We start from the raw sequence: 26,202 nt of genomic DNA, 5'->3' as shown, positions 1-26,202 counted from the left end.
GACGAGGGAACGCTGACTAAAGGCCAAATTAAATCAGAGCATACAGTAACTACTTTAATTAAACTGCAGCTTGAATCTCAAACACCAGGCTGCGTTAAATGCAATTTAGAAAGTTGCTTGTTTAACATTTACTTTGGAACTTGACCTCCATAACTCTTACCTTAAATACTGTTTATGAACTATTATGTATGGAATCTTTCTCCATTCGAACACTTTTGTTTTCTGTGAGGAGTTACTTTTTGTTGCTTCTGGGATTTATTTGGGGTTGACAAATAATTCTAGTGAGAAAAAATCCTATTTTTGAGCTGACAAACGTCAAAAACTATGATGAGAAAAATCCGAGTGAAGAACACCTGTCAATGTTTGGAAATTTGATGCAATTAATCCATTTTTGTTTTTTGTTTTTCATTGAACTCTAAAATAAGAAAACTATAATCCCTGCAAACAAATAACTATTCTGTTAAATTTCAAGCTTCAAATCTTCTTCTGCCCAATCAAAATAAACCGTTCACTACCCAAAATGAATCACTTCCTGTGCACAGTAGGATTTTCCCTGAGACAGAACAGAGAGTGTTAAGGAAAGAAAATGTAAGAGATTTTTATCAAAGACTAGAAGTTGTCTGAGCTCGGATGTCAACTTCCTATGCTCAACTCTGTTCTTTAAATACTCCAGCAAATCCCTCACTACATCTGTCTTCCTACATTTTAGGAACATCTCGAGACTCCTCTCATCATTGTGTCACTTGTGCTGCTGAAACTTTCCTCTATGTTTTAATTAGATCCCACTTTGATGGTTCGGGGAATAGGACAGCAAGCAAACACAGGTCCCCAGCACACGCTGAGAGAAACTGCAGCGACTCATCATATCTCACCTCGAGTGAATGCAACTGACTGTAAAGTAATGCAATCATCTGTATATCTTAAAATCATTAGACCGTTTCCTTCAAGCTGAGGAACCACAAGGAACTAGCCTCGTCCATCAACTGTGCTTTATCCCCCTTAATAATGTTTGACAAGTATTCCCAGGCAACAAAAAGTGAAGGTTTTTAATGACTGCTACATGCAGTAGCAGCAGCCTCTACATGATTATTAAGTCACATTCACATGCTGGATTTATTACTTAGTGACAGTTGAATTCCTGAGGGAACACAGGCAAAGCTGTAGTTTCGGCATGGATGTTTGAAGTGAACCTTGTTTCAGTTGGTTTATTTGTTTATTTCTTGGATCACAACCCTGATTCTCAACCTGCAGGAGTAACGAGTGATGATAAATTCCTGTAGCATAAAAAATGTATGATCACATTTGTAATCTTGGTCAGACTTTCTAACATTGAATGGTGGATATTTACAGCCGACAGGTTTTTCTCCATTTTTAATGACGTGTAATTCTAACCAGAAGTTTGTGATTTCATATCCAGGGTTTTTCAATACAGCACTGCTTTGTTTCAGAGGTTAACAAGAAGAAAAGATTTCTATTTCCTTGCTACTTAAGAGCAACTAATTACTGAACATCTCCTCTGAGAACTTGAAACATATTTACTGGGATTAAAAGGTTATGGATTGTGTTTGAGATGGTTCTGTTTAGAGAATGCAACACAGATTTTAGGCTGCCAACATTTTACCTGAGAAGGGACTTCAGATGAAAACCATCCTCTTGGCTTAGTCTGGCATATTTACTGCAAGGTTTAATAATATGCACAGTCCCTGAGAAATAATCTAAGTTAAAAAAACAACAAAAAAACAAAACAAAAACTGTTCAAAGACTATTCTAAACAAGCATCTTTAGCTCTTGAAACATTGACCCATTGTCTTGAATGATTTATGCATTTTAATTAAAGTATAAATGTAATTTGATACAGCATAGCCATATTTATTTTTCATTAGATATACAGTATGTCATTGTTATATCCTTGCTGAGGATTTTTGAAGACATTCCAAAGTTTGAATGTCATGTCGGTGACATTCGTAGATAAAACAGGAAACTGCAAATATTATTTTTAAGTGAGAATAGACTAAATAAAAGCTTCCGTTAACTCTTCAACAAAATCTTACTCTGCTTAACTAAAGCACCCGACCCACTGTGACATTTGTGTTTTTGCACGTTTCTGCATGTTGTGCTGCTGAAGTAGTTTGGCAGCGGACCTACCTCCCACGAGATGACCAGTTCATGCCTGCGGCCATTCCCTCCACTAACGTTTGCCGGTGCCACTGATGGGACTGTTTGAAACAGAAAGGTTAAACGTCAATGACCCAACTCACAAAAACTCACTTCAATGTGTTCTGAAAACTGAAGAGAATACAAAAATATACTTTTCAGGTTGTAGTACATGTACTTAAAAGCCCCTACATTTGAGCTACATTTATTTAAAAGTTATTTCTAATTTGCTAATAAAATAAAAATGTAACTTGTGAATAATGTGTCATAATGATTAAAAAATGTGTTTTGTGAGTCAACAGATCATAACTGAAAAATAAAACACTGTTTTAATTATGTGTTTAAAAGATTACTGAAGTAAACCGACCTTGAATGGCATAAGAAAACATTAAAAACTCAGTTATAGTTCAGTGTTATTTGTGCATGCATTACAGTAACTGTCAATAAAACAGGTTACAGTGCTGTAATATGAATTTTGCACCCTTTTGCTGACATTTGGATCACGGATTATAACTTTAAGGATGGATTACTACAACTGTGTGCAGATACAGTAATTAGTCTGTTAATTATGCTGAAGAGATAGGACAGATTAAATAAGCTACTTTCAAATGACCAATGACCTTTGTAATTATTGCATTTTATAGACGAGAAATGAGCAGTTAGTGAAGCGGCACGCTTCATCCAGCCTGTCTCAGTCAATTTCTGCCCACCATAAATAGTGTATTCTGCTGTCTTCGCCTCAGGCCATTAAGGGACTGGCTGCTTTAGCAGAAACACTAAACTTGTTGAAATTCATGTAAGCAGCTTATTTTCAACTTCTTGCCCAATTAAAATCGAGTATATTAACAATGTGAACGTAATGTGGTCATGAAGTGGCATGTGGAGGCAACAGCTACTGTAAGCTCTCTAGCTACAATAAATCATCAGCTGGAATTTGCACTCAGTACATTATATAATAAGTTCCTGGACTGGGTGATTATGTCTGTCAAAAATGGGACTTGAATGAAGTGTACAGTAAATCCAGCTCTGACAGCTCTGAGGATTTACCTGCTTCTTTAGTCCTAACTCCTCTTGATGGTGCACTGGGATCTCCTGTCCCAATCGCATTGCTGGCCACCACCCTGAACTCATACTCCACCCAGGGGTTGAGCTCCACAGCCATGGCTGACTCCATGTCCCCTGTCACTGGGTCCGGGTCTGCAGACAAGAGTGTTGTTAATCAAGACAAGCACCACATAAGAGCTCCAGCACTTCTGTACAGATTCTGAGGGGATTTTAAAACATACACCTCCTTAAGTACCAATGTTCAGCTTTAAGGGTGTTTAGGAGTGTATAGATCCATAATGAGTGAAGAGTGTAGGACTCATAGCCCTTTAAATACAAAGTCTCTCAAAAGAACGTTGCAGCGCAATGATGCTTAACATACAGACAAAGCAATCAGAGAGTTGTTTTTTTTTTTTAATTTTATGGCTGAACAGTCCCGCAAAAGTTCTTTGCTGGCCAAGACAGTCACCTGGCCTCAATCAACCGCCTGAGCCAGTGTTTCACTGCTTAAGCCCAGACTAAAACAAGCAAGATGGCTGGCAGAGCATACTGAACAATTATGTTGACTTACACTGAAAAATATAATGCAATATATATAAACATTCTAATATATAGCAGGAACATAACATATATATGACAATACATGCCAATATATTCACATTTTTGTATCAAAGTACACTTTGATAATATATTAGTAATAATTACTTTCATGTATTTAGAAATCCATTACTTAAAATATATGTAGCATATATTACTGGATAATATATTTTTGGTTAATATATGGTAATATGTTTTGCAATATATCAAAAAACGCAATAATTGATATGCTTGTCAACAGATAGACAATATTTCATTTGATATATTCAAAAATACATTGCAAGTGCATCATTAAATATAATTCAATACATATGACGATGACACTAATTTCAAACATGCGCCTATATCAACTCTTCATATCAGTTTTATATGTCATTACAAGGTGAATATATTGTCATAACAGTGTTTAATTGACACAAATAATGAAAAAAAACAACCTTGAATGCTAACATATTACATTCACATATATAGGATAGGACATAGCTTTCCATTGCCTAAGGGCAGGAAGGATACTGAGTGTCTGCTGATGTCTGTAGCCTGCAGACAGTCATTAACTGCAAAGGATTATATAGATTAAATATGAGGAAGAACTTGTTTAATTACTTTCTGTTCCCTAAAATTGCGGGTATCTGTGTGTAAAAGCTGCGAGTTGACACTTGAACCTCATAGCCATTGTTTCATTTTAAATCCAGTAAGCTGGAGGACAGAGCCAAAAAACTACACAAACAAAAAATGTCATTGTCTTAGTTCTTATGGACTGCACAGTATTACACTTCCCCTCCAGAGCAGCTGTGACTTGCCTTTTTTTTTTTTTTTACACCAGCTGGTGACGATATGCAATTTACCTGAAACCTGATATATTATGTTGTTTTGAACAACATGTCTTTCTAGCAGCTTTAGAGGGAATTTTAAGATGCAACTCATTACATAGAGGGAAGCTGTTCCCACTCAACTGTCATCGTACCTACAGAGACTTAGAGAGCTAAGTAATTATAAATCACATCCTGAGAGAGAAAGAAGTCAAGTTTCATGAGCATATTTTGAACGGAATTACAAGCAGGTAACACACCTAATCTAGTTGCCATAGAGCTGCTATAATCAAGCTTTGTCAATATTGACCCTGCGTCAACAAACAAACATTGACTGAGAGCATATCCATGTCACAAATGAACCAGGGGTCTCTCTGTGCTAACTAAGGCAACATCCAGTCGAGCAGCGGAGCTTACATTCTTATCATCCACAGCAGCTCACAATGAGACCACTCCGTCAAGCAAGCTGCTCTTCAAACATGAGCTGATAACTGTGTTTGTAAGGAGTGGGAGCTGAAAGCCCAATCCCCTTTATGCTAATCTGAACAAGTTCAACACTGATGATACATCACAGAGTCCTAATTGTGCTTTATCGAATTAAATGTGGTTGAACAGACATGATGGGAGAGGAGTGTATACAAAGTATGATTTATATATCTGTGGGGATGAATCATTATCACACCTTAAACTCTGCTATTATTATCACACCGCATATTAAGACGGATTACACACAATGCTCTGCAAGCCCTCATCCTTTAACGCTAAGTAATAGTAATTGATGGTTTTTCTGTCAAGGTACAGAAAAAAGGAAGCTTATTCATTTTTAGGCAGTGAACGTTGCATTTACACCAAATGAACATGTATAAGTGTTACAATTTAAGCCCAAAAGTTTAATTTCCTACTCCATGCTGACATGACACTGAATAAAATTCAAGGCAATGGCATTTCATACGGGCTCAAACTACCTTTTGCTAAGTTCTTTCGAAAAACAGCCAAGATCAAACAATAAAAGGACAGCTGGAAGTAGAAATGCATTTCAACTTCTTAAACGGGCATCTGAGAAGAAAGTCTTGGTCAGAGATTGGTCCAGAACAGTATGATACCGTTTTACACCAAAACTAATGTTTTTTTTTTGCATAAAAAGAGGCAATTGACTCCTTTCCTATTGTCAGTAGATGAGTTTATGTTTTTCTCTGGCGTGTCATGTGCGAGATCACAAACGCACTGGAAAAAGAAGGAAGAGTGGAAAGCACCTGATCATATACTGCATCAGACTGATGATAAAAGTCTTAATCAGTAACATTATGTACGAGACACTCTTGTTAAACACTTTTTTTCCCCCCCAGAGCTGACAATTGGAAGTAGCTTAGGAGTGAGACATCTCACTTCTTTCTCATCTATATTGAGAATTGAAAATGTGCAACCGACATAGATCAGATGCTGACGTGAAGGCTAGGGTTTTTTTTTTTTTAACATCAGTCTCTCTTTAAAAGCCTTCTTAACTTTAACGTGCCAAAAAAGGCACAAGGTGTTGTGTTTCCATCACAGCAGAACAGCTGGAACAGATAAACACCTGCGACCGCTGCATTTGACGTGGAACTGAAAGCAGATTGTACCCGTTTCCAGAGAAAGAGATGTTAGTGGATGTTCGTGTCCAGTATGAAAGCAGTAAAAGACATTTGATCCATGACTTTCTGGATGAGACTTCAAATGCTAATTAGATTAAGTATAAGTAATTTTGTCTCTTAAAGCAGTCCCCTTGCTCTAGTTGGGCTGATTCACCATCTCCCTACTTGACTTTGGGCAGGATTAAGGCCTTTGTATACGGCCCCACATTAACCTCACGATCTAGATCCTGCTGTTTGCTCCTTATTGATTACCTGTTTTGACAGTTTGCCAGCCTAATGAAAATGGGCTGCGGGCCTGTAAATTATAGGTGCTGATAGGGCTGTGGTTGTCCAGACCACGAGACCAGGACAAGGTGGCTGTGGTATCGCTGATCTCCTCCACTATCACCACTCCAGGGGGTCCAGGAGGACCTGGTGGAAAGACAGTTAGGAGACAGAGATTAAATTACCAGTTTGAACCATTAATTCTTTAGACATGTCAGGACACAAGGGAAGAACAAAAACAATCTATGTTGCTGTTTATATCAACTCTAAGTTTGTCCATATTGTGATGTCTTCTTCATGCGTTGTTGCTATTAGATACTCTAATGGATGCATCCATGCAAGCATTAAGAAGGATGTGCAGCTGTACGCATATGGTGACAACATTAATACGCTGTTGTAAGCTCTGCACAAACAAACAACAGACAAGAAAACGGCATACTAAACTGAACTAGGAATCGAGCTGACACTGATCTGCTGCCAAGGATTTCATGCTGATTAAGGGATATTGAAGCTTTCTTTTCTGGGGTTTCGGAGGCAGTTTGCCAGTTCTGCTGAGCATGACTGTGTAGTAGACCTTCCTGTGTTTTAATACAGCTGAACATATGTTTACCTCAATCTTCAGAAGTAAATGTAATCTGCAAGTGTAGCAAACGTCTAAGGACTCAAGGGGGAACAGCTGTAAACGAAAAGCTGGCAGCTGGTACACTCAATGAAAACCAATGTAGTGTGTCCCCCAAAAAGTGCCCATTAGAAGGTGGCACTGAAAGGTGCATTTGCATTTCAGGACATTAAGATGCATTTTGTGCCACTATGGGAACAGCACCGTGTTTTTAGTGTGCCCAACGCCACGGCATAAATCGTCCTCTGTATTAGTGCTTGATGTTAAATGACAATCATTAAATACATCAGATATGGGCAATATGGCTGAAGTTAAACCTGCCTCTGATACATGTACATGCAAGCCATTGCCAAACCAGTTCATACAATGCTGATTTAGTCGACCACTGCTCAATAATCCCTCTCTATTTTGCAGTAGCGATGCATTTTACATTAACAGGAGCCGGAGCTGAAGGGTGTAGTATGTTTGTGTAATTTCTCTCACTGCCACAGGGGAGACAAAAGTTCTGCAGTGCAGGTTTAGTGTCACAATACTATATATTACTATCAGTATTTACGTGATAAAGATTTATCCTATTAAATGATTTGGAAAAATATCCCAAAAAGATAAAGTGTCTTCCGCTGCCATTTTATAATGATAATTTAACACTTAAAACAAAAACTTCAACAACTAATTTTCCATCACAATTTATCTTGCAATCATCATTCAATGACATAGTGTGTCATTATCATTAGCACGACTATACACAATGATCAAGCAAAACAAAACTCAGCTCAGTTTTGGTTGGATGACTAGTCTTTATGAAATTTCCTGTCATGCAAAGATGGAAGAAGTACTCAGATCTTATACTTAAAAGTAAAAGTAGCAATACCACAGTGTAGAAAAACTGCGTTACAAGTAAAAGTCATCCATTTAAAGTTTTGCTTAAGTATCAAAATATACCTTAAGTACCAAGAGTAAAACTACTCGTTATGCTGAAAGGCATATTTCAGAATAATGTATATAATATTATTGGATTATCAATATTGCTGCATTGTTGCAGCTCTTAAAGGCAGTTTAACTACTTTATATAATTTCCCTCAGGGATAATATCATATATTATACTATAACATTAAATCACATAATTTAATTATTGATTATATTTTGTATAACTGCAAAAAACCATGTAACTTGTCAAAAAAGTAAAATAGTATATAGTAGAATATTTGCCTCTGAATCCTAGTATGAGGTGTGAGACGTCACAGCCTTAAAACATATACTTATATACATATATATAAACATATGTACATGTTTATATACATATATATAAACATAAACATATACTTTTCACTTCAGACAACAATCAAAAACAGATCAGGAGCTGTGTGTAATATGTCCTAACTGTTAGCAAACATTAAGTACCAACCACAGAATCTGATCACCAGACATTTAAGCCAATTTGTTTAACAGCACTTATTAAACTTGTTCATACAGACAAACCATCTATCCAGCTAGACTCACAGTGACCACAAAAAATCAGTCAAAATTAGTCAAATGGAGGTAATAATGTGGGAATAGTTATTGTTCGATTGTCTCCACCAGCAGCAAATTACTTTCAGGGGCTCATTTCTTCGATTCACAGAAAATGTTAACATTATTTAACATCATTTCACAGCTTTAAATCAACAACAACAACAAAAATAACACCTCCCGATTGTAACGGCCTCCATTTCCTCTGGTTTAAACTTCCCAAGTATACTTCAATATGAGAAAACATGTTTATTATGTTCAGTTCAAAAGTATACTTTGTCACAGTGTATTGGTATACTGAAAGACAACAAGCTTACCTCTAACAAGAAGTTCAGCCTCTGCCACTACAGTGTCAGCACTGGTTTGGGCTCGGCACCCATACTTCCCAGCATGCTTCAACAGGATGCTCCTAATCATCAGATCCACTGTGGAAGACTGCTGCAATTGTGGAAAGAAAGAAGGGATAAAAAAAGCTAGGTATTAAGCGAGCCTAAATGTGCTTGCTACAAAAAAGTGTGATTCCTTTACATCTTGTAAAGGCTCATGTGGCTTGAAAGATTCCTGTTTAATTCAGGTGCTTGCTTGCTGCTGCATTCTTCAGCTATAGCTGTATTTTCTCTCTGCTGAAATGAGAAATGCCTAAGGCAAGACTGGGAATAATTCAAGGTCTACAGGCAGCTGTTTAGCGCGAAACCTGATTAAAATTACAGACCATGCATCAGCCAGGAATCTGTTGTGCCGGTAAAGGATTGTCACTGCAAATACTTTCTCTCCAGAGCCTGGGTAGTAGCAGAGGACACATCAGGGCAGATGTGATTTTAACACCCACTGCTGATAAAGGAATAGTAGCGTAAACAGGATTCCCTACTCTCTAACTTCATTTTATGGTTTAGACACTAATGATTTTCTTTTATATAATGGAGGAGGGAAATGTGAGATGTTGCTTTGTGAAAATATTAAACTAAATTAATCTTGTTGAAACTTTATGCAAAAACAAGCATAAAACTGTTTAGTGCCCGAGATAACAAGAGCAATAACTCAAGATGAATTGACTTTTTTAATGATTACAATTGAAGATCAAGTGTGTATATTGGCATCTAGTGGTGTGTTTGCAGATTTCAACCAACTGAACACCCCTCATCTCACACTCCCCACAAAGATTCAGTTGAAGAGAGATTACACGTTAAGAAAACATAATTCTGAATATTACATTTCATTTCTGCCAAAATCTAATTCAATTCTGCCAACCTACGCACCGGACCTTCTAGTTAACCCCATAATGATATATGTGTATTTAAGTGATATTTAGCATAATAATGTTATCCAGCTGTAACCCTTTTATTCTCTGATGGTTTTTGTATTAGATTGTCATTAACTTAACAGACAACTCATACAAACCAACCAGTGTGCCATATCTATATGAACAATGCAGAACGGAGAGTGCTATTTGCATATATTGCATAGGGCACAATTCTCTGGTACATCAAATATGGTCAACCTGGGAGAAAATTAACACTGGTAATAAGGAACAAGTAAAAACACGGAGGTCTGAAATGTTCAAGCAAAAAGAAAAGTTGGAAGGTGAAGGAGAAATGGCAACATTACAATGCAACCTTGATGTTGAAGGGGGGCAAAGGTTAACGCCTCTTTGTTTGTGTATATTTTATTTTTGCTGGGAGAATTTATCTGTCTTCATCAGAAAGTCTTTGATTCTGTATCTGTTGACTTTTTCTGGATGACTGATGCCAAACAAAAATAAGTATCTGGTATAATTAGGCTCTCAGAATTCAAGAGAGCCCTGGCTGATAAGAAAGACAACAGCAATGCATGTTATATGTCTACAAAAGCAGTAATGCACATTAAGGTCCAGAAAAAGTCGCCATATCAAAGTTTCAATTTCAGGATGATTTTCCTCTTCATTATATTTCAAAATCATTGCTGACTTTGTTTCCACCCTTATTACCTTTCAAAGCCAGCATGAGTCAGTCTCTGTCTTTGTCTTTTCATTTCCACAAAAAGATACATTTTCCTGGGTTCAATTCAGAACAATAAACTAGACTTTGATACACATGATTATGTGATTCGACGCAGGTCTTTGATGATACATGAGGCTGTCTGACCTTTGGCGAAATTGATTCTTTATGCAGGTATAACAAGTGTTTGGTGCAATGAGACACATATTTAAAATAATTAAATAAAAAGTGCAAAATGAAACAACAAAATCATTTTAGCTTAAACGGGTTGATGCGGAAGATGAACAAAAATTCATCAGGGAGTCAATTAAATGCAAAAAAAACAAAACATTTGTTTACACTGAACAATTACACAGACAGATAGAAATACAAGACAGACAGACAGACAGATAGATAGATAGATAGATAGATAGATAGATAGATAGATAGATAGATAACCAATATGGTAAATTTACTCTTAGTCTTACTTTTGCTCTTACTCTTGCTCTTACTGTTTGGATGTATTCAAAGTGGACGCCATCCTGTTGAAAGTTGATTGGTTTCTGGTTGAAGAACCACTGGAACGCCACATCCAGCGACGTGTCATGTGTCGCCTTGCAGCTCAGCACTACGCTCTCACCCACCGTCACTTCCACTCTGCTCGGGCTGAGCTCCACACGCATGGCGTCTGGAAGCACAAAGCTGCTACACTGTCACCTCAGGCTAACCCAAAGCTAGCGTCAAGCAGCTGCATTTGACTGTGACATCACTGCCAGAGCAATCGTCAGAACCCAACCCTAACTTGGGCAAAAACACTCACCTTTGTCAGATAAATATCCCGCTTGGCTCTGATCTAGACTGTGTGCAGTGCTTCTATGAGACAGAAGCCTTTACGCTGTTAGAGTGTGTCCTTGTAATATGATTCTTGAATGTGAGAGCCCTTGGTTCACGGTTGAGCAAGCACAATAAATTTCCTGGCACCCGAGCAAAGGTGGTGGTGGTGGGGGGGATGACATTGGGGACTGTTTACTGGTGGCCGACTTGTGCTAATTTGGCAGAAAATAAAGGCCCCGAGGGCATCACTTACCTTTTACCCACAGTACGGCAGTCATCTCTGCCGAGCCCAACTGATTCTCTGCCCGGCACACATAGTTCCCCTCATCCGCTCGGCTGGAGTTAACAATTCTCAGAGTGTTGTTCCGTAACAACATAATCCTGTGAGAGGACACAAAAATCAATACCGGTATGAGAAACAAATTCACGTACGAACAGTTGCACTACACGTTCAGGGATGAGGTTATATGTTTGTGGTTATGTCGGGCTACAAGAATAGCAATAATCACTTGGGATGAGAATAGAAAAAAGTTGAAACAAACTGCTCGGATATTCTTTAAATAATCACCCACTAGAGATTCCTACAGAAAATATAAAGTACAAATTGTGTTTACAGCTAGCGCGTTATTATCGCTGAATTGAAGGACAAAAAGCGCCTGACAGTAAGTTGTTTGTGTTAGGAAAAAGCTCAGAGGACCGGAGGATGTAGAGGCAAGAGCAGTGTTTATATTTGTTGTGTAACCTTCAACTAGGGAACCGAAAATAAACCCTATTCAGTAAAGATCAATCAACAATTTAAATGTGATAATGAACCTGATTTACAGATACCACTAAGTAGCCCCTATCTTCAACAGGATTAAAACAAAGATGCTTTTAAAGATAGTGATTAAGGTAATGGGGACAAATTTTCAGTAAAAAAGAAAATTCGTGACACCAAAGCACTGATGTCAAGAACAAAGGAACACACTGTTCCTCTGACTTTCACTTTGGGTACAAAGATGCACTATATCTGATCTTGAACACAATTGGCTTCCTACTGGAGTAATTACAGCACAATTTAAATTCATTAAAGGAAAACTTCAGACGGAAATCTGTAGAGAACAATACACAGCATGAAATAAAATAGATGCTATGATTCTTGCTCCTCCGAGTCAATATTTCCATAAATCTAATGTTGCATTCATCATGAAATCCACCTGACAAACACTAAATATTGCTCTGTTCAATGAATCCAAAGCCAAAGCTGTCAAACCAAGATGCGCACATCACCGAGCTGTCCTCCTGGGAAACACGAGTAATAGAGAGGAAAAAAACAACACCACACCTGCATTCATAAGCAGCCCCTTATCCAGCTGAAGGACACTTGCAATATGGTATTAACGTTTCACTCTGACTTGTAAATGATATCTTGAAAACTAAGTGCTTGACATCAGATAGTATAGGATGTAACAACACTGGAAGCAGGTGTGTAAGCAGATGGCCTCAGAGCAGGAAATCACATTCAAAGTATAGTAATGTGCATAATGTAGAGCCACTGCTCTCCCCTCAGTGTCCAGTACACACATCTTTTTATTCAAATTATACAAATATTTATATTACATGTGATTTCAGCCTTGCCTACAGCAGTGGGGATGAATATTTACAAAGTAATTTTTTTTTATCAGAGAATCAATTTCATCCCAAATCAAACAATTGAAATGATGAGAGGCTGTGAGGCATTCCCGTCTTTTAATTTAATTCATATTGTTTGGCATTTATATTTACAACACTAAGCTCTGTCATCATGGGCAAGGTGATCGAAATTGGCACAGAGAAAGTCACGAAGGCGTGACCAAATCTTGCCACACGTAAGACAATTGAGAAGCAATCTGCAGCCAGGAGACATTTTTCAAATTAGGGAGGAAATTCACATCCGACAAGGACACTGAGGCAGAAAGGACAAGATCGGGACTGTTGGGTATACAGAATATGCAAATCACTTCAAGCATAGGAAATAAAGGAAATATTAGAAGATCACAAATCTTTAGCATTCGAAAATATAGATTGAATCTGAGGTGAGGTTTGTGAGGTGAAATCAAATAGACCGCTACACACATGTAACCAATGATACATTATGAAACATTTCACAATTTTTAAAGAAATGTCCAAATTACGCTGCAACAAAGAGTATGTGGATTTCAATTGAGTCCGCCACATACTTTCAAACTAATGGGATTAATACTTTCTATTTAAGAGACAAAAGCCAAGAACATTAGTGGAAATCCATGTTAATTACAAACCTTCATTAAGTCAGCACAGCTGTCAATGCTAGATAAACGTGAAGCTGTTTCGATTCCTCCCCCTGTTCTCCCAAGAATAGAGCGTTTTTTCCATCCATAAACTCTTTACACTTTACTATAGGTAATGACAGGAATCCTTTCAGGTGTCACCCTGGCCGAGACCTGAAAACGCACGGCTCCTCTTGTTTATTTCTGCTTTTCCAGATAATAATCACCCTCTCACAAGGTTGATCTCCGGTTCAGCAGCGACCCCCTTAACACACACTGTTATCCAGTTCATTTATTCACTATAGTACTGTTAAATTGGCAAAAAACATCCTATTAGAGTGTCTAATTGGATTTGTGTTTCATAAAAGCACTGTTTATGACAGTTTAAGAGGAATCTGTGATAAATTTACACTAACTGTACAATTCTTTGAGATTATGAAGAAAATAGGACAACATACATTTATAATGCCAGCACTTAATGATAAATTACTCTGAGGGGAGAGATTAACAAACTACTTTGCCAATATGTTTTGTGAACAATTTTCTGCTCTCTTAAGAAACGACTTTATGTGAAGATAAAAACTAGATCAAGGTGTTTGAAAAGGTATGAATCTCCCCTTGGTGTCCGCCAACAACACTGAAAAATAGATTTGGAAAAGGTTTGACAAATACCTCAAAGGCTTTATCAGATCCAGACAGGCCAGGGTCATTAATCAACATTTTAGGGCAACACACTCACTAACTTATCCCCATCCATCAGCTCTACAGAAGCTGGCTCTTTTGTAGAAAATAGACATCCAAAATAACCTCTGAGAGCCATTTTTCTTTTATTGGAAAATTTAATATTTTGCAGATTTGCAGCAACCTCTGAAATTGCTGTGTTAAACGAACTCCTGAATATTGTATTTCCATCCACCTGTTAGAGGCGCAGAGATTTGTCGCTGCCTGTTTGAAGGAGCAACACACTGAGGATCTGATTATCAACCGGCTGCCCTTGCTGCGAGGCTGTTGAGCAGACTGCTGAATCTTGGAGGATAAAAAAAAAGGTCCTCTTCACTCACTCAAAACCTGGGATGCTCAGCAGTGACTGATAATTTCAGTGGCGTCGCTCAGTTTGATTGATGGCCCCTCGCCCTGCTCAGCCCCCTCTAGGTGCAACGGAGAGATGTTTCTCATAAAAGATGATACATCAAACTGCATGTGAATTCAAAATGCAATTGTGCGGTCTAAATTGTCAGCATCCCTGAGAAGGAGGTGGAGTTGACGATGAGTCTCCAGAGCTTTGCCAGTACCTGAGGTGTTTTATTTTAGTAGTGACACTTAATTTCAGTTACAGTAATGAAACTGTGATGTGTTACAACAAGACATGTACGCAACTCCTCACGGGCCTGAACCAGAATGATAAAACTTGCATTTATTCCATGAAACTATGAAGAACAACAATATAAAAATATTGAGGGAGACAAAACTTTCATGACTTCAGACGTATTTTACAGAGCAATCCCCTTTCTTGAACAATATTCTTCTTCTTCCCTAAATTGTGCGTAGTATATATAAAACAGAGCTCCAGTAAATCAACCACCACCTGCAAAGAAAATGTGATAACAGCAAAAATGAATTATTCTAAAAAGTCTAAAGATTTCATTGGTTTCATTCCAGACACTTAAACACACCCCACAACGTATCGCTGTTTTAGATGCACAGCTAAGAGCTCAGGGCAGATCATTACTTCAGAGGTATTTCAAGGCACGTAATCATTTTCTCTTCTCTTGAGAGTTTTACACATTTCTCTTACTTTTCAATAATACAAATTGTACCTGTGCAGAGTCTTGGATGTTATGATGATATAATGTGCAATTATAAAGATTTGTCAAACTGTAGAAACTGCTATACCAGTTCCCTTGAGGCATCTATCTATCTCTTTAATATCTCGGCTTATATTAGATCACAGCAGACAATGTTGCAGGCGAGCTTTATGGCAACAATGTGATGATGTACGTCAGATATTAAATTCACTGAATTAGTCCTAAATAGACATTTCTATCAGGATATTTTATCAAAATAAAAATCATTAATTTCCAAATCATGCAATATGTTGTAGGGATGCACAACACATACTGCAGCTGGATAAAGTGACAATCACATCATTGGCTATTTCCTGATAATGAAATTATGGCCAAATAGAAGCAATACTTTTGAAGAAGCTAAATTGTTTTTATTGATTAACTTTAAAGCAGGTTTGTGATCCACCAATTAACACAGAGGAGGAGGAGGAGGAGGAGGAGAAGAAGAAGAATAAGAAGAAGGAGAAGAGGAGCTATGGGGTAGTCTGTGGAGCCACTTGACAATCTTTGCACTGGCAAACACCTGCACTACTGATGTGTCCTTGCTGGATCCCTATCAGCCTCGGGACTCTCAGGTGCTGCATATAAATGGTGAATTTTCTTACACACTGTATTTCTATCAATTCAAATACTAGTGCATTATAAGTGACACAACCAGTGCTGTATGAAAAACTTCTATTTGAGAGTGAAACGCGATGCTTTGAGAGAGCTGCTGTACCTTCTGCTGGGCTGTATCCTTCTGTCTCCTCTCTTCCAGGTTATCCGTGGTTTGGGCGATGCTCTCGGTTTGCATTCTAGTGACACATCTTTTCCAAGTGTGGCAATGACCCGTACGGGATTGTGGACAAAGACAGGTGCTGATGCTGTGTAAGACAGACACACAACATGTTAAGGTGTATGTAAAAAAAACCCAAAACAAAAACAAAGGAAGAAATTTAAGCAGTCATGTCATGGGCAAACCCATACTCCTGATAAACTAGTTTATTTTTACCAGTGTTCAATCATTGATCTGTGAGTCAAACACTGAATTAAACTACTTCTGATAAAATTAAAGGGCTTCTAGTGAAGACAATTATTTTTGTTTTTGTAACAGACACTAGTCATAAAAGTTGAGAAGGTCCATAAAAGGGATCTAAATTGTTTATTATGTATTTTTATCCCCTTTTGTCTGCTAAAATGACCAAATGATTATGGATCCGTGAATAGAAGTATTTAAGGTATATGTAGTTGTGTGCAGATATCTATCTACAGTATTTATGTGTGTACTGTATATAGCAATACTGTATATAAGTGTATACTGTGTGTATGTAAGGATGTGTATGTATGGACATGAGTACCTTGGCCCTGTAATGCACTCTTAAATGTGACAATGATGCTTCAGTGACAGCATTATATCAAGGAACTGTTCCTTCTCTCTTCTTCTTTCTCTTTTCTAAAATGTTGTTTTATTCTGTGTCTGAGATGTATTGACCTTATGTAATAAAAGAAAAACGAAAACAAAATAAACTAAAACCATGCTGCCATGTATAAAATTGTGAGCAGCTGTTTCCTACCACTAGCTAATTGTGTGCTACCTGCTCAATGGAATAAGACACCGCGGGGACTGACTGAATGTACGAGTGACATCTGTTTGCCAGCTCAACTTAACCAGCTTATTTCTGTGAGCTTGTTTTCAAGTCTTTCTGCCTCCTAGTGGTAAAACAACTTTTCCTAATGCAGTTGTGCGGTTGCTAAAATGCAACAGAATTGTAAGCGTAATAGTCGTTACACCTCTTCAACTGTGGCATTTCAAAGTAATTATTTCACACATGCTAGAGGGTTTTAACTGGCACATCATGACTCAACTGATCGAAATCTGTTTCAAAGTAATAACTAGATTTTCCACATGAAGTATTACACAGAATGCTTTTATACGTGCCTTTATTTACTGTATAATGTACCATACTCAGTTTTAATTCTGTGCTAATTCAGTATCCACGACAATAACATAAATATGCATCGTGTTGTGCAGCATAATTACTGACTAACTGTCATCTTGTTAATGATGACATGGTTGGATGATTTGTACTGCTTGCATGAAAATTGTTTTTAACCCATATTTAACCTGGATGCATGAGTGAACAATAAATACATCATATAAACAATTAAAACAATCATGGCTTGTTCAAGAGTATGAATTAGGCAGTAATGGTCTAAATAAGGCTTCAGGCTTCAAGTTGATGTGCTACTGGTATGCAGCTGCATTACACATCAAGGCCATCTACAGGCTGCGAGGCTTTGTCAGCTGCGATTATTCAAATCCTGAATGATGCTTTCTAGGTGACATTACACACAATGACAATTCAATCCCATCTGTAGCTACAGGCTGACCCCTCTCCCTGTAACACTTGTGTCTTTGAGCCTGAGTAGTTGCCTGAGTGGCACAGGTCCCTCTAGATACGAAAAGCAGCAGAAAACAGAGCAGTTGCTGTGCGTATTTGTTTTAATCAAAATAAGAGCTGGCCTGCAGCTGGTGGCAGCCCAGTACCCTTATTGCTTCACTCGCCACCCTCCCAGAAGAGCTGGATCTGGGACAAGATCACAAGCGTGAGGGCAGACGCTGCCCCCATGTAGCCTCCAGTGATCGCTCATCTGCAGGCTGTTATTAGCCATGTAATCTGTCCTGATAGTGTTTGCTTGTGGACATCTCCACAGAGCACAGGTCACTGGGAAGAGATGCCTGGGGGTTATGGTTATGAAAACATTCATCACCAGCTCCCAAACATCATCATTGTGACTGTGACTCTAAGGATTGGAAAACCACTTCCTCGTCAGCTCAGATAAAGCTTATTAAAAATCCAGAACTTCTAACTCTTCTTGAAAATAAACACTGAGTTTACATCAACTAAGCAGTAGTTTCTACACAGGTTTTGAACTGACGGTTTACAGACAAATATTTTGTAGACTTTTTTATAAAAAACTTGTCCATTTGCCGTAAGATTTTTTGAAATGCCACAGAATCCCCTTCAAAAAAGGGCATGCCACTCAGACAGTAAATCAAACTGTCCCTCGGGGAAACACGAAAGGGGAATGGGTGTCACCAGATGCGTCCCAGTATGGAAGATGACAAGGAGAAAATGGTGCATCAACACAGAACAGTGGACAGCCATTCAGTATGGCTGTTATGTTTGTAGCCTGAAGCCTTGAGTCTGAAGAGCACAGTTTCTTTGGCTTTTACTGTCCTTTCATTTCCAAGTTCATGTTTTGCTTTGTACAAAAGAGGACACAAACGCTTATTTCAAAAATAACAAAAACTTTGTGTTCAAATCGAATTATCGATAATTGATTATCAAATGATAATAGCAAACGTCAGCTAATGAATACCTGATGAAAGGTTCATTTTTTTCCTAAGTAATGGTGATTGTGGTGCAGGCTGTGCTTTGATAACAAACGATAGAGTGGAGATAAGACCCTAATGGAGTCATTAAACTCCATCAAAGAAACCACTGTTTGCTTCCATTAGTATAAATCTATACCTAGAAGTCATTGCTTTTCATTCTCCTCAGAACCCCGTAGAACCGTTCCACATTCTCCTCAACTTGATGCGTGCAGACACCTCATTGAATACAACCATAAGGGTCCTTCTTTTATTCATGCCGTCCACTGCCTGGCTTAAATCAGGGACCATTGATTGGCAATCAACACACCTCACAGTTCAGCGTTCCCCACTTGCATTTCAATCTCCTACCTATCATCGGGTGCCTCATTCAGATGCTTGTACTCGGCCTGCAACTCAATTTTTTTCAGCTTATCGAGACATGGGCTCGATACACGTAAAAAACAATTTGCCCTAAAATAGTGACTTTAAACATTGTAATTACATGTTAATCCTCCATCTAATTTTGCTACATGAATTCAATGTCAAGAGTCACATACCTGTATAATGCAAAGTTTTTCCATCATGTTGAGTCAATGTGAATAAATTCAACAACTGATTAAATTAAATTAACACAGACTTTCACGTTACATATAAAATTAAGGTGAATTTCACTGTAAACATAAAATGTTTTTAAAATTTGTATTATTCAGTATCATAACTAAAAGTAACACACTTCAAATTGGTTATTCTGTCACCTGTATTTAATCACATGTTTAGTTATTTAATAAGAAAAACTTTGCACTATATGTGAACCTTTACATTGAACTTATGTAATAAAATTAGATGGAAACTTTACATGTTATCAAAATACGTAAAGACTTGAGTCTAGATTTTACACAACCTATTGATTATGAATAAAATTACCTAAAATCTTGAGTTCGGCATTCGAGTTGATGGCTCCATATTTATTTTCTGCAACACACTGGTACATTCCTGAGTCCGCCTGCTGCACCTTGTGAATGGTCACTTCTCCGTTCAGTATTTCAACTCGACCCTGAAACAAGAAAAAAATGTAAAGGAACATTGTATCTGAATATAGATATACTACACGTGATAATGCTGCATATAGTGGACACGCAGTTTGACTGGAATAATTCAGATGTTCCATTGTACAATCAACAAAAGGAGAGGCTACTGTGTAGCGAGGAAGGTACCTGGGACGTCAAGGGCAAACCATTACGAAGCCAGCGATAGGTGGGCCTGGGCCTCCCAGTGGCCTTGCACTCCCACTGGAGCTTCTCTCCACTATCCATCTGAGTATCATTAATCATTCTGACCCACTGAGGGAGGGCTTGGAGATAGGAAAAAAAAAGTTTTCAGAATAAGTAATATATCCTTGAAACGCACACAAGGCACAAGTGTGGTCACCTGTGCTTCTAGGACAAGAATCATTCGTGGGCTGTTAATACACAGTGTTGGAGGTTGTATTTAAGTGGATGTAGTAATGCACTGAACAACTTGTTTGTAATATCTTAAGCTACAATGACAAATGAAAGAAAATACTTACAGTATATGTTATTTAGTATGTTATTTCTAATTTAATTTAACTGTAATCTGGTGTTATTTACAATCTTTTGACAAACCTTTCACAACAGTTGGAGCAGAAATTCACAATCTGAATACTGACGTTATCACAACATGTACATTTTCTAATCTACAGTATTGAATTCTACTGTATTAATGTTATTAGAAATAATAACATAGCCTACATCTGTCTTTATTTACTTCTTCTATCAGTATCTTTAATAATTACATGCTATAATCGGAACAATATCCCATCAATTTACACAAAGGCGCACATCTTAATAATTCTGAATTTTACATTTTTATCAGCAAACTTAACGATATTCAGGTCCCCAGTACCTGTGATATATCGTTGCAACCCTTATTGTCACTTAAGAAAAATCCTTGAATCCTTGACTTTCACTGCTCCTGTACTTTAGCACTGCACTTAACAGAGATTACTTTATAAATCACACAATGTGTCCAGGAAGAAAACATCTTATTTTTCCGATCCACTTTAATGCACCTTAACCCTGAAGAACTACAAAATAAATGAAAGTGCAAACCTATTCTGTAGAGATTCTGACAAAAGGCAGGCATAAATGAAAGGAGGCCAGAGGTTGAAATGGTGCACGGTATTACACACCCAGGGTTTTACACCACAGGTTTTCCACAGCTAGGGTTAGGTATTCACATGGGTAAACTCTGTTTACCAGCTCACCTCAAGACCAACAAGCATCAACAACCAGAAAAATATTTATTGAAAGGAGCAACCCGATCAGTGAGTTTGATTACATCTTTAATAATTGAGGTTGTTTTGAAAGAACTGACAGAAAATGCAGTGGAGATTTTTCCCTGATTCCTGGAGTTGCATTGTTTTCAAAAAGAAGAAAGACACATGTTCTGAACACACTCTTTTTTTTTTTTTTTCTCTCTCCTTCCACTGCATGGCTGGCCCCTGGCATAGGCAAACTAGGCAAGTGCCTTTCCCGGGGGTGCGTAACCATGAAGCTTTTCTCTTTTTTACTGGAGCCTACTTGATGCTTTTCCAAGGCTCTGTCCACAGATCCTGTCCAACTCTACATGCTACAAAGAATCTCTGTCACCACGCGAGGTCTGGGCACTGTATAGGCTGCATGTATTTTCTTTTCATCTTGTAGTCTTTTTTCAGTCTACTGGTTCTTATACTGTTTGTGTTTGTGCAATTTTCAAATCTTGTACATTTACAAGAATATACATTTCACAAGGACCTTTTACTGGGACTGGATCATTCTGTAACTCTATGAGTTAGCCACTTTTATCTTAATCTTCTTTATGTGTACTCTTTGCTGTAATATTATGTTTTTAGACTCAATTTAGACATTTATAAATGCAGGACACCAAGTAATAATTTTTTTTAACATTTAATCTAGAAAGTGTATACAACATATTAAAATAACACATGAGACCAACAATTAAAACCCTATTTGTATAGACTAAATGCCTAAGGACAAGTTAAATAGTTAGGGATAATGACATGGTATTAGCACGTGGCTAATGTGATTAATTAGTACAACGTAGTCGGTGTGTTCAGTTTCAAATGCAGAAAAGGAAAACTGACGCTGAAATCCCTGTTGCCAAAGCGTCAACACAGATTTCTGACATGTTTTGCTTTAATGCTGTTTTGTTTTTTTTAATAAAAAGAAAAGATAATAAATAAAAAAATATCCAGATTAGTGTATAATATGATACACCGTGTCAGGGCCAAACAATGCATGTTATGTCACGGTGTATTTCTTGTACACTGTGTGCAGAAAGGAGAAAAACAGCCACTGAGCTCCTTCTCCTGCAGTAACATGCCAAGCACGTTCTTTGCTATTCTTTGCATATGGCACCCTCAGTAGAATACTTTTTTTGTGTGGTTTGATTGAATGATTATGGTCAGGAAGCCTCCTTCACAATGAAAGTTCAAACTACCAGCTGACCTGTGTAAATTACATTTAGCGTGAGCCTGCTACAAATTAGGCTCCCTATTCTCCTTGTGATGTCAACAGAATGGAGGTTGCCAAGAAGTGCAGGGCTTTGGAAATGTGTCCCACCAAGGCTGAAGCAGTCCATTATCTTGGTCCTGTGCACATGGCACAGACAGAGAGGGATGGGGGACATGCAAACTCATTGATAAGTCTATGATCATGTGCAAAGGTAGTTATTCAGCACGCTTACTTGTGCCTCACATTGATCAGAAAACTAGAAACTATTCTTTAACTGAGGTCTGTCCTGAAACTGATATGAAATAACTGTATATAAAAAAAACAACGTTTTTAGGTGACGTTTTTAGTGACAAGCATCAGGTTGGTCAAATAAATAACTGTGGTGTACTGTATACCTGCATTTCATTTAAGCTGAGAACTGATTTAGTAGATCAATCAAGAAGCTTTGGTCCTCGTTGGTATTCTCCAGCAATACTCCTCCTTTTTATGCCCTGATTGTGAGCATGGTGCGCCTGTGGGCGCACATTTGCATGTGCAAGTTGCTGAGGCCAAGCGTGACATTGACAGGCGGTGCCACTCCACAACCTACGCTGACAGGTTGAAAATATTGAGACTTTTATGTGCATCCAAGAATTGCTACAAAAAGCGATGAAACTGAAAGCGATGCATCTCAATGTAATCAGCTGACCTTCCTATTCTTGAGGACCAAGAGCTGGATGCTTTTCTGTGGATTTGCTAACCTCGGCTGCTGAACTTGTTACAGCAACGCTCAGGGATGTGTGTTTCGCCCCACACATTTTAGAGTCACGTTAACTGCTGTTGAGCCAAAGTGCGGGGCTGTTGCTGGTATATGAAGCTTTTACATTTTGCTTACAGCCAGTGTCCATAAAATGGGGCACTGGAATGAAGCACTTGTGCACTGAAAGAAAAAAATAAATAAATAAAAATGCACAACTCATTTCTCAGTGAATCTCTCAGTCTTAATATAGGAGCGAAAACTTTAGCATAATATAGTTTTCTATTCAAGTTGGCCTGGCAACCTATCTTAAAGGTCACACAATATTAGGTTATTTAATATGCTGTTGATGAATTGTTCTTGGAATATATGTGATGGATGTATAATTAGCCCTTGGACTGCTCAGCAAATTCACAGGGATGGACTTGAATTAAAGAATCGTGTGTCTAGTAAAGATTGTATCATGAAAAATCCTTGGAAACGGTGCAGGTTTATGGAGAATGTTTAATAGTTGTTTGGATTATTATTCCTGGAAAACAATACCTCAACAACACATGAACATAGAATGAGAGCATGCTCAGACTCACTGTAGACCTGTAGATGTCCTTTGAAAGCAGTGCCTCCTCTTGGATTTTCAGCTTTGCATTCGTACGTTCCCGAGTCCTCCAGCTGAATGTTGGGAATTTCCAGTACAGCCTGAGACTTCCGGAGTCTGGCTTTTTTGGGGATGTTGCCATTTATCTTCCTCCATGTGATTGTTGGCACTGGACTGCGAGGAGAAAAGAGTGGGATTATATACTCAAAGGTACAGTGCAAAAGAGACAAGCAGGATTCACACACAGGTTAGATTGTGAGCTGCAATAATGCAAAACAAAAAATAACAAAATAATAACAAACAATTGTCTTGCTTTCAATACCACTAAGGAAAAAAATAAGTATATATACCTCATGAATGAATCTGTAATTATAATAAGATATTTCCATGTGCCTTCACCTTAACAGCATTCTATAAAGATAACCTTGATAGCTTCTCTCTTCTTTCTCTGGGAAAGAACATTTAAATAAAACCTACAGATAAGTCTTTCATTTGCGATTGATTTTTGATGCACCGTAGTGAGTATTTAATGTTGGTTCTGATCTACATGTGAATCACTCACCTTTTGACCACCTGTAATATATTTATTGTACCAAACGACTCACACAGTAGTCGGTGGGTTTCAGAGGGACGTGGACAATATTCAAATCAGGCTATTACAAGAGCAGCAGAGATTTTTATGATTAGTGTTCAAGCAATCTCATCTTTCCCTGTTTATTCATGGATCGTCCTATAGATCCTTATGATAGATGACTTGCACGTGCAGAGACAGAGTATCTCGCAATGTGCTCAGTATCAGTAGTGCTCTCGTGTGACAACCGGATTTGACAGGTGTCTGAAAGATGGAAATGTGACACCATGCAAACCTCCAGTGAACCCATCAATCATTTAGCCACGATGGAAATGTTACATCCCTGAGTTTTTTTTTATCTGCTCTAAATTCACAAGGACATTGAAGTGCTCTTGGCTGCAATGGACTCAAATTAGGATTCAGAGCATGTTTTGTATTGAACAAAGCATTTTTTCAGGAGTTTTTTTCATGTTGGGAAGGAGTTTCATGTCACATATTTTTTTTTGTTGGACTATTGGTTCGAACTTTTTCTTTTTCTTTGTATTTTTGAATAGCTAGCTCATTAGCTCACAGCATCTATTTAACATTTCTCACATCGCTGAGAGTGTGAAACGCTGTCACTAAAAATGAATGTCTTTGAAAGGCTGAAAAATTCAGCTGTATCTTTGATCTCAATGTAAAATACGGAAAAGCAAATCAGTTTCTTAATATAACATACATGATAATTTATGATGACACGTTCATGGTGCTGCCACCATCGGGGGGCATTAGGGTGTAAAGCCTGTCTAAATCAACTTCTGTTCTTTTGTACTTCTGTGCAGTAATATTATGTTACTGCACATTAAAATGAACATGTACTGTCAGTTGCAACGGGCCCGTAATGTTTCCATTTCCTTCAAACTGGGCATCAGAGATTAAATATTTGTGATTCCATACCTGTGCTTGCTGCTTAACTTACTTCCCAAAAAGCCCTTTATTTGGTGTTTATACTGCTTTAGCCAAACAGTACAGGTAGAGTCTATTTGATTGTGGTCGGTATACATAATTTTGTTTATTTGAATACTTATTTCTGACTGGCCTAGGAGTGGGCATTAATTCTACACCTCCCTCAGTCTGGCCAAACTCAAATGTGATAACATTGCATAACCATAACAACACCACCACCAACAACAGCAACAGCAACAACAACAATGTCCAGTTTATGACAGTGTAAAAAGGAGTGCCCACCTGTGAAAACCCTGTGCCCCCTCGCTGATAATTTTATTCATGCATTAATCCAATCAAATAGTGTATAAAGTATATTTTGTTTTGTTGTTGTATGGTTTGATTGTTTTAAGTTGTAGAGTCTGCCGTCGAGGATCTGTAGTACAGACAGCTATACACTCTATGGTGAATCAACAACAAATATCCTCCCATACAGTCTGGTTACGAGGGACAACGTCTGTGGCCTGAGGTTAAATTAAATATCTGTGGTCTGATGTGGGTCCATTTGTTAGTACTTGGCATTCTCATTTTAATGCCCCTGTGTGGTGAAAGAACGACGTAAACAAATACTTACAACAGGCACAGAGATTGGATCCTGACTATAGCATTCAGTTGTTATAACGCTCTTATATGTTATTGATGGAGAATTTTGCCAGAGACCTTTTTGCACCGACTAAACTCTTGACTAGCCAGAGAACAGAGCAAATCCTCAGAGACCTGGAGGGTGAATCATCCAGGGTCCGTGGCAGGATTTCTCTTTGCAGGCTGAATAATGAGCACCAGGCCTGTACGTGTTCACAGGACCGGGGGTGGGCAGGAGAGTAGAATAGACTCAAGAAACTCTAACCATCAGCGTCTTCTGTAAGAAACTGTTTGCATTAACTTCTGAACTCTGAAGCTCCGA

At 38.0% G+C, this 26,202-nt stretch overlaps 1 protein-coding gene across 3 annotated transcripts in view; it reads right to left on the bottom strand.

Moving 5' to 3' along the window:
* cntn5 (contactin 5) overlaps nucleotides 1–26,202 on the bottom strand; it is a 105,532-nt gene that overhangs the window by 7,565 nt on the left and 71,765 nt on the right. The window contains exons 9-18 of one of the 3 annotated variants that reach the window (XM_084350613.1): nucleotides 23,736–23,917; nucleotides 20,094–20,230; nucleotides 19,804–19,933; nucleotides 16,240–16,384; nucleotides 11,664–11,791; nucleotides 11,065–11,264; nucleotides 8,942–9,062; nucleotides 6,485–6,643; nucleotides 3,202–3,351; nucleotides 2,146–2,216 (exon numbers count right to left, since the gene is read on the bottom strand). In XM_084350613.1, coding sequence (XP_084206739.1) covers nucleotides 2,146–2,216; nucleotides 3,202–3,351; nucleotides 6,485–6,643; nucleotides 8,942–9,062; nucleotides 11,065–11,264; nucleotides 11,664–11,791; nucleotides 16,240–16,384; nucleotides 19,804–19,933; nucleotides 20,094–20,230; nucleotides 23,736–23,917 — 1,423 coding nt within the window. The remainder of the gene's footprint in view (nucleotides 1–2,145; nucleotides 2,217–3,201; nucleotides 3,352–6,484; nucleotides 6,644–8,941; nucleotides 9,063–11,064; nucleotides 11,265–11,663; nucleotides 11,792–16,239; nucleotides 16,385–19,803; nucleotides 19,934–20,093; nucleotides 20,231–23,735; nucleotides 23,918–26,202) is intronic. The other 2 variants (XM_084350614.1, XM_084350615.1) reach the window with 2 other exon arrangements.

Source organism: Pagrus pagrus (assembly GCF_965226575.1).
Source record: "Pagrus pagrus genome assembly, chromosome: 4".
Classification (NCBI taxonomy): Eukaryota; Metazoa; Chordata; class Actinopteri; order Spariformes; family Sparidae; genus Pagrus; species Pagrus pagrus.
The sequence above is the reverse complement of the archived record's forward strand: the minus strand, read 5'-3'. Positions and strand labels throughout refer to the sequence as shown.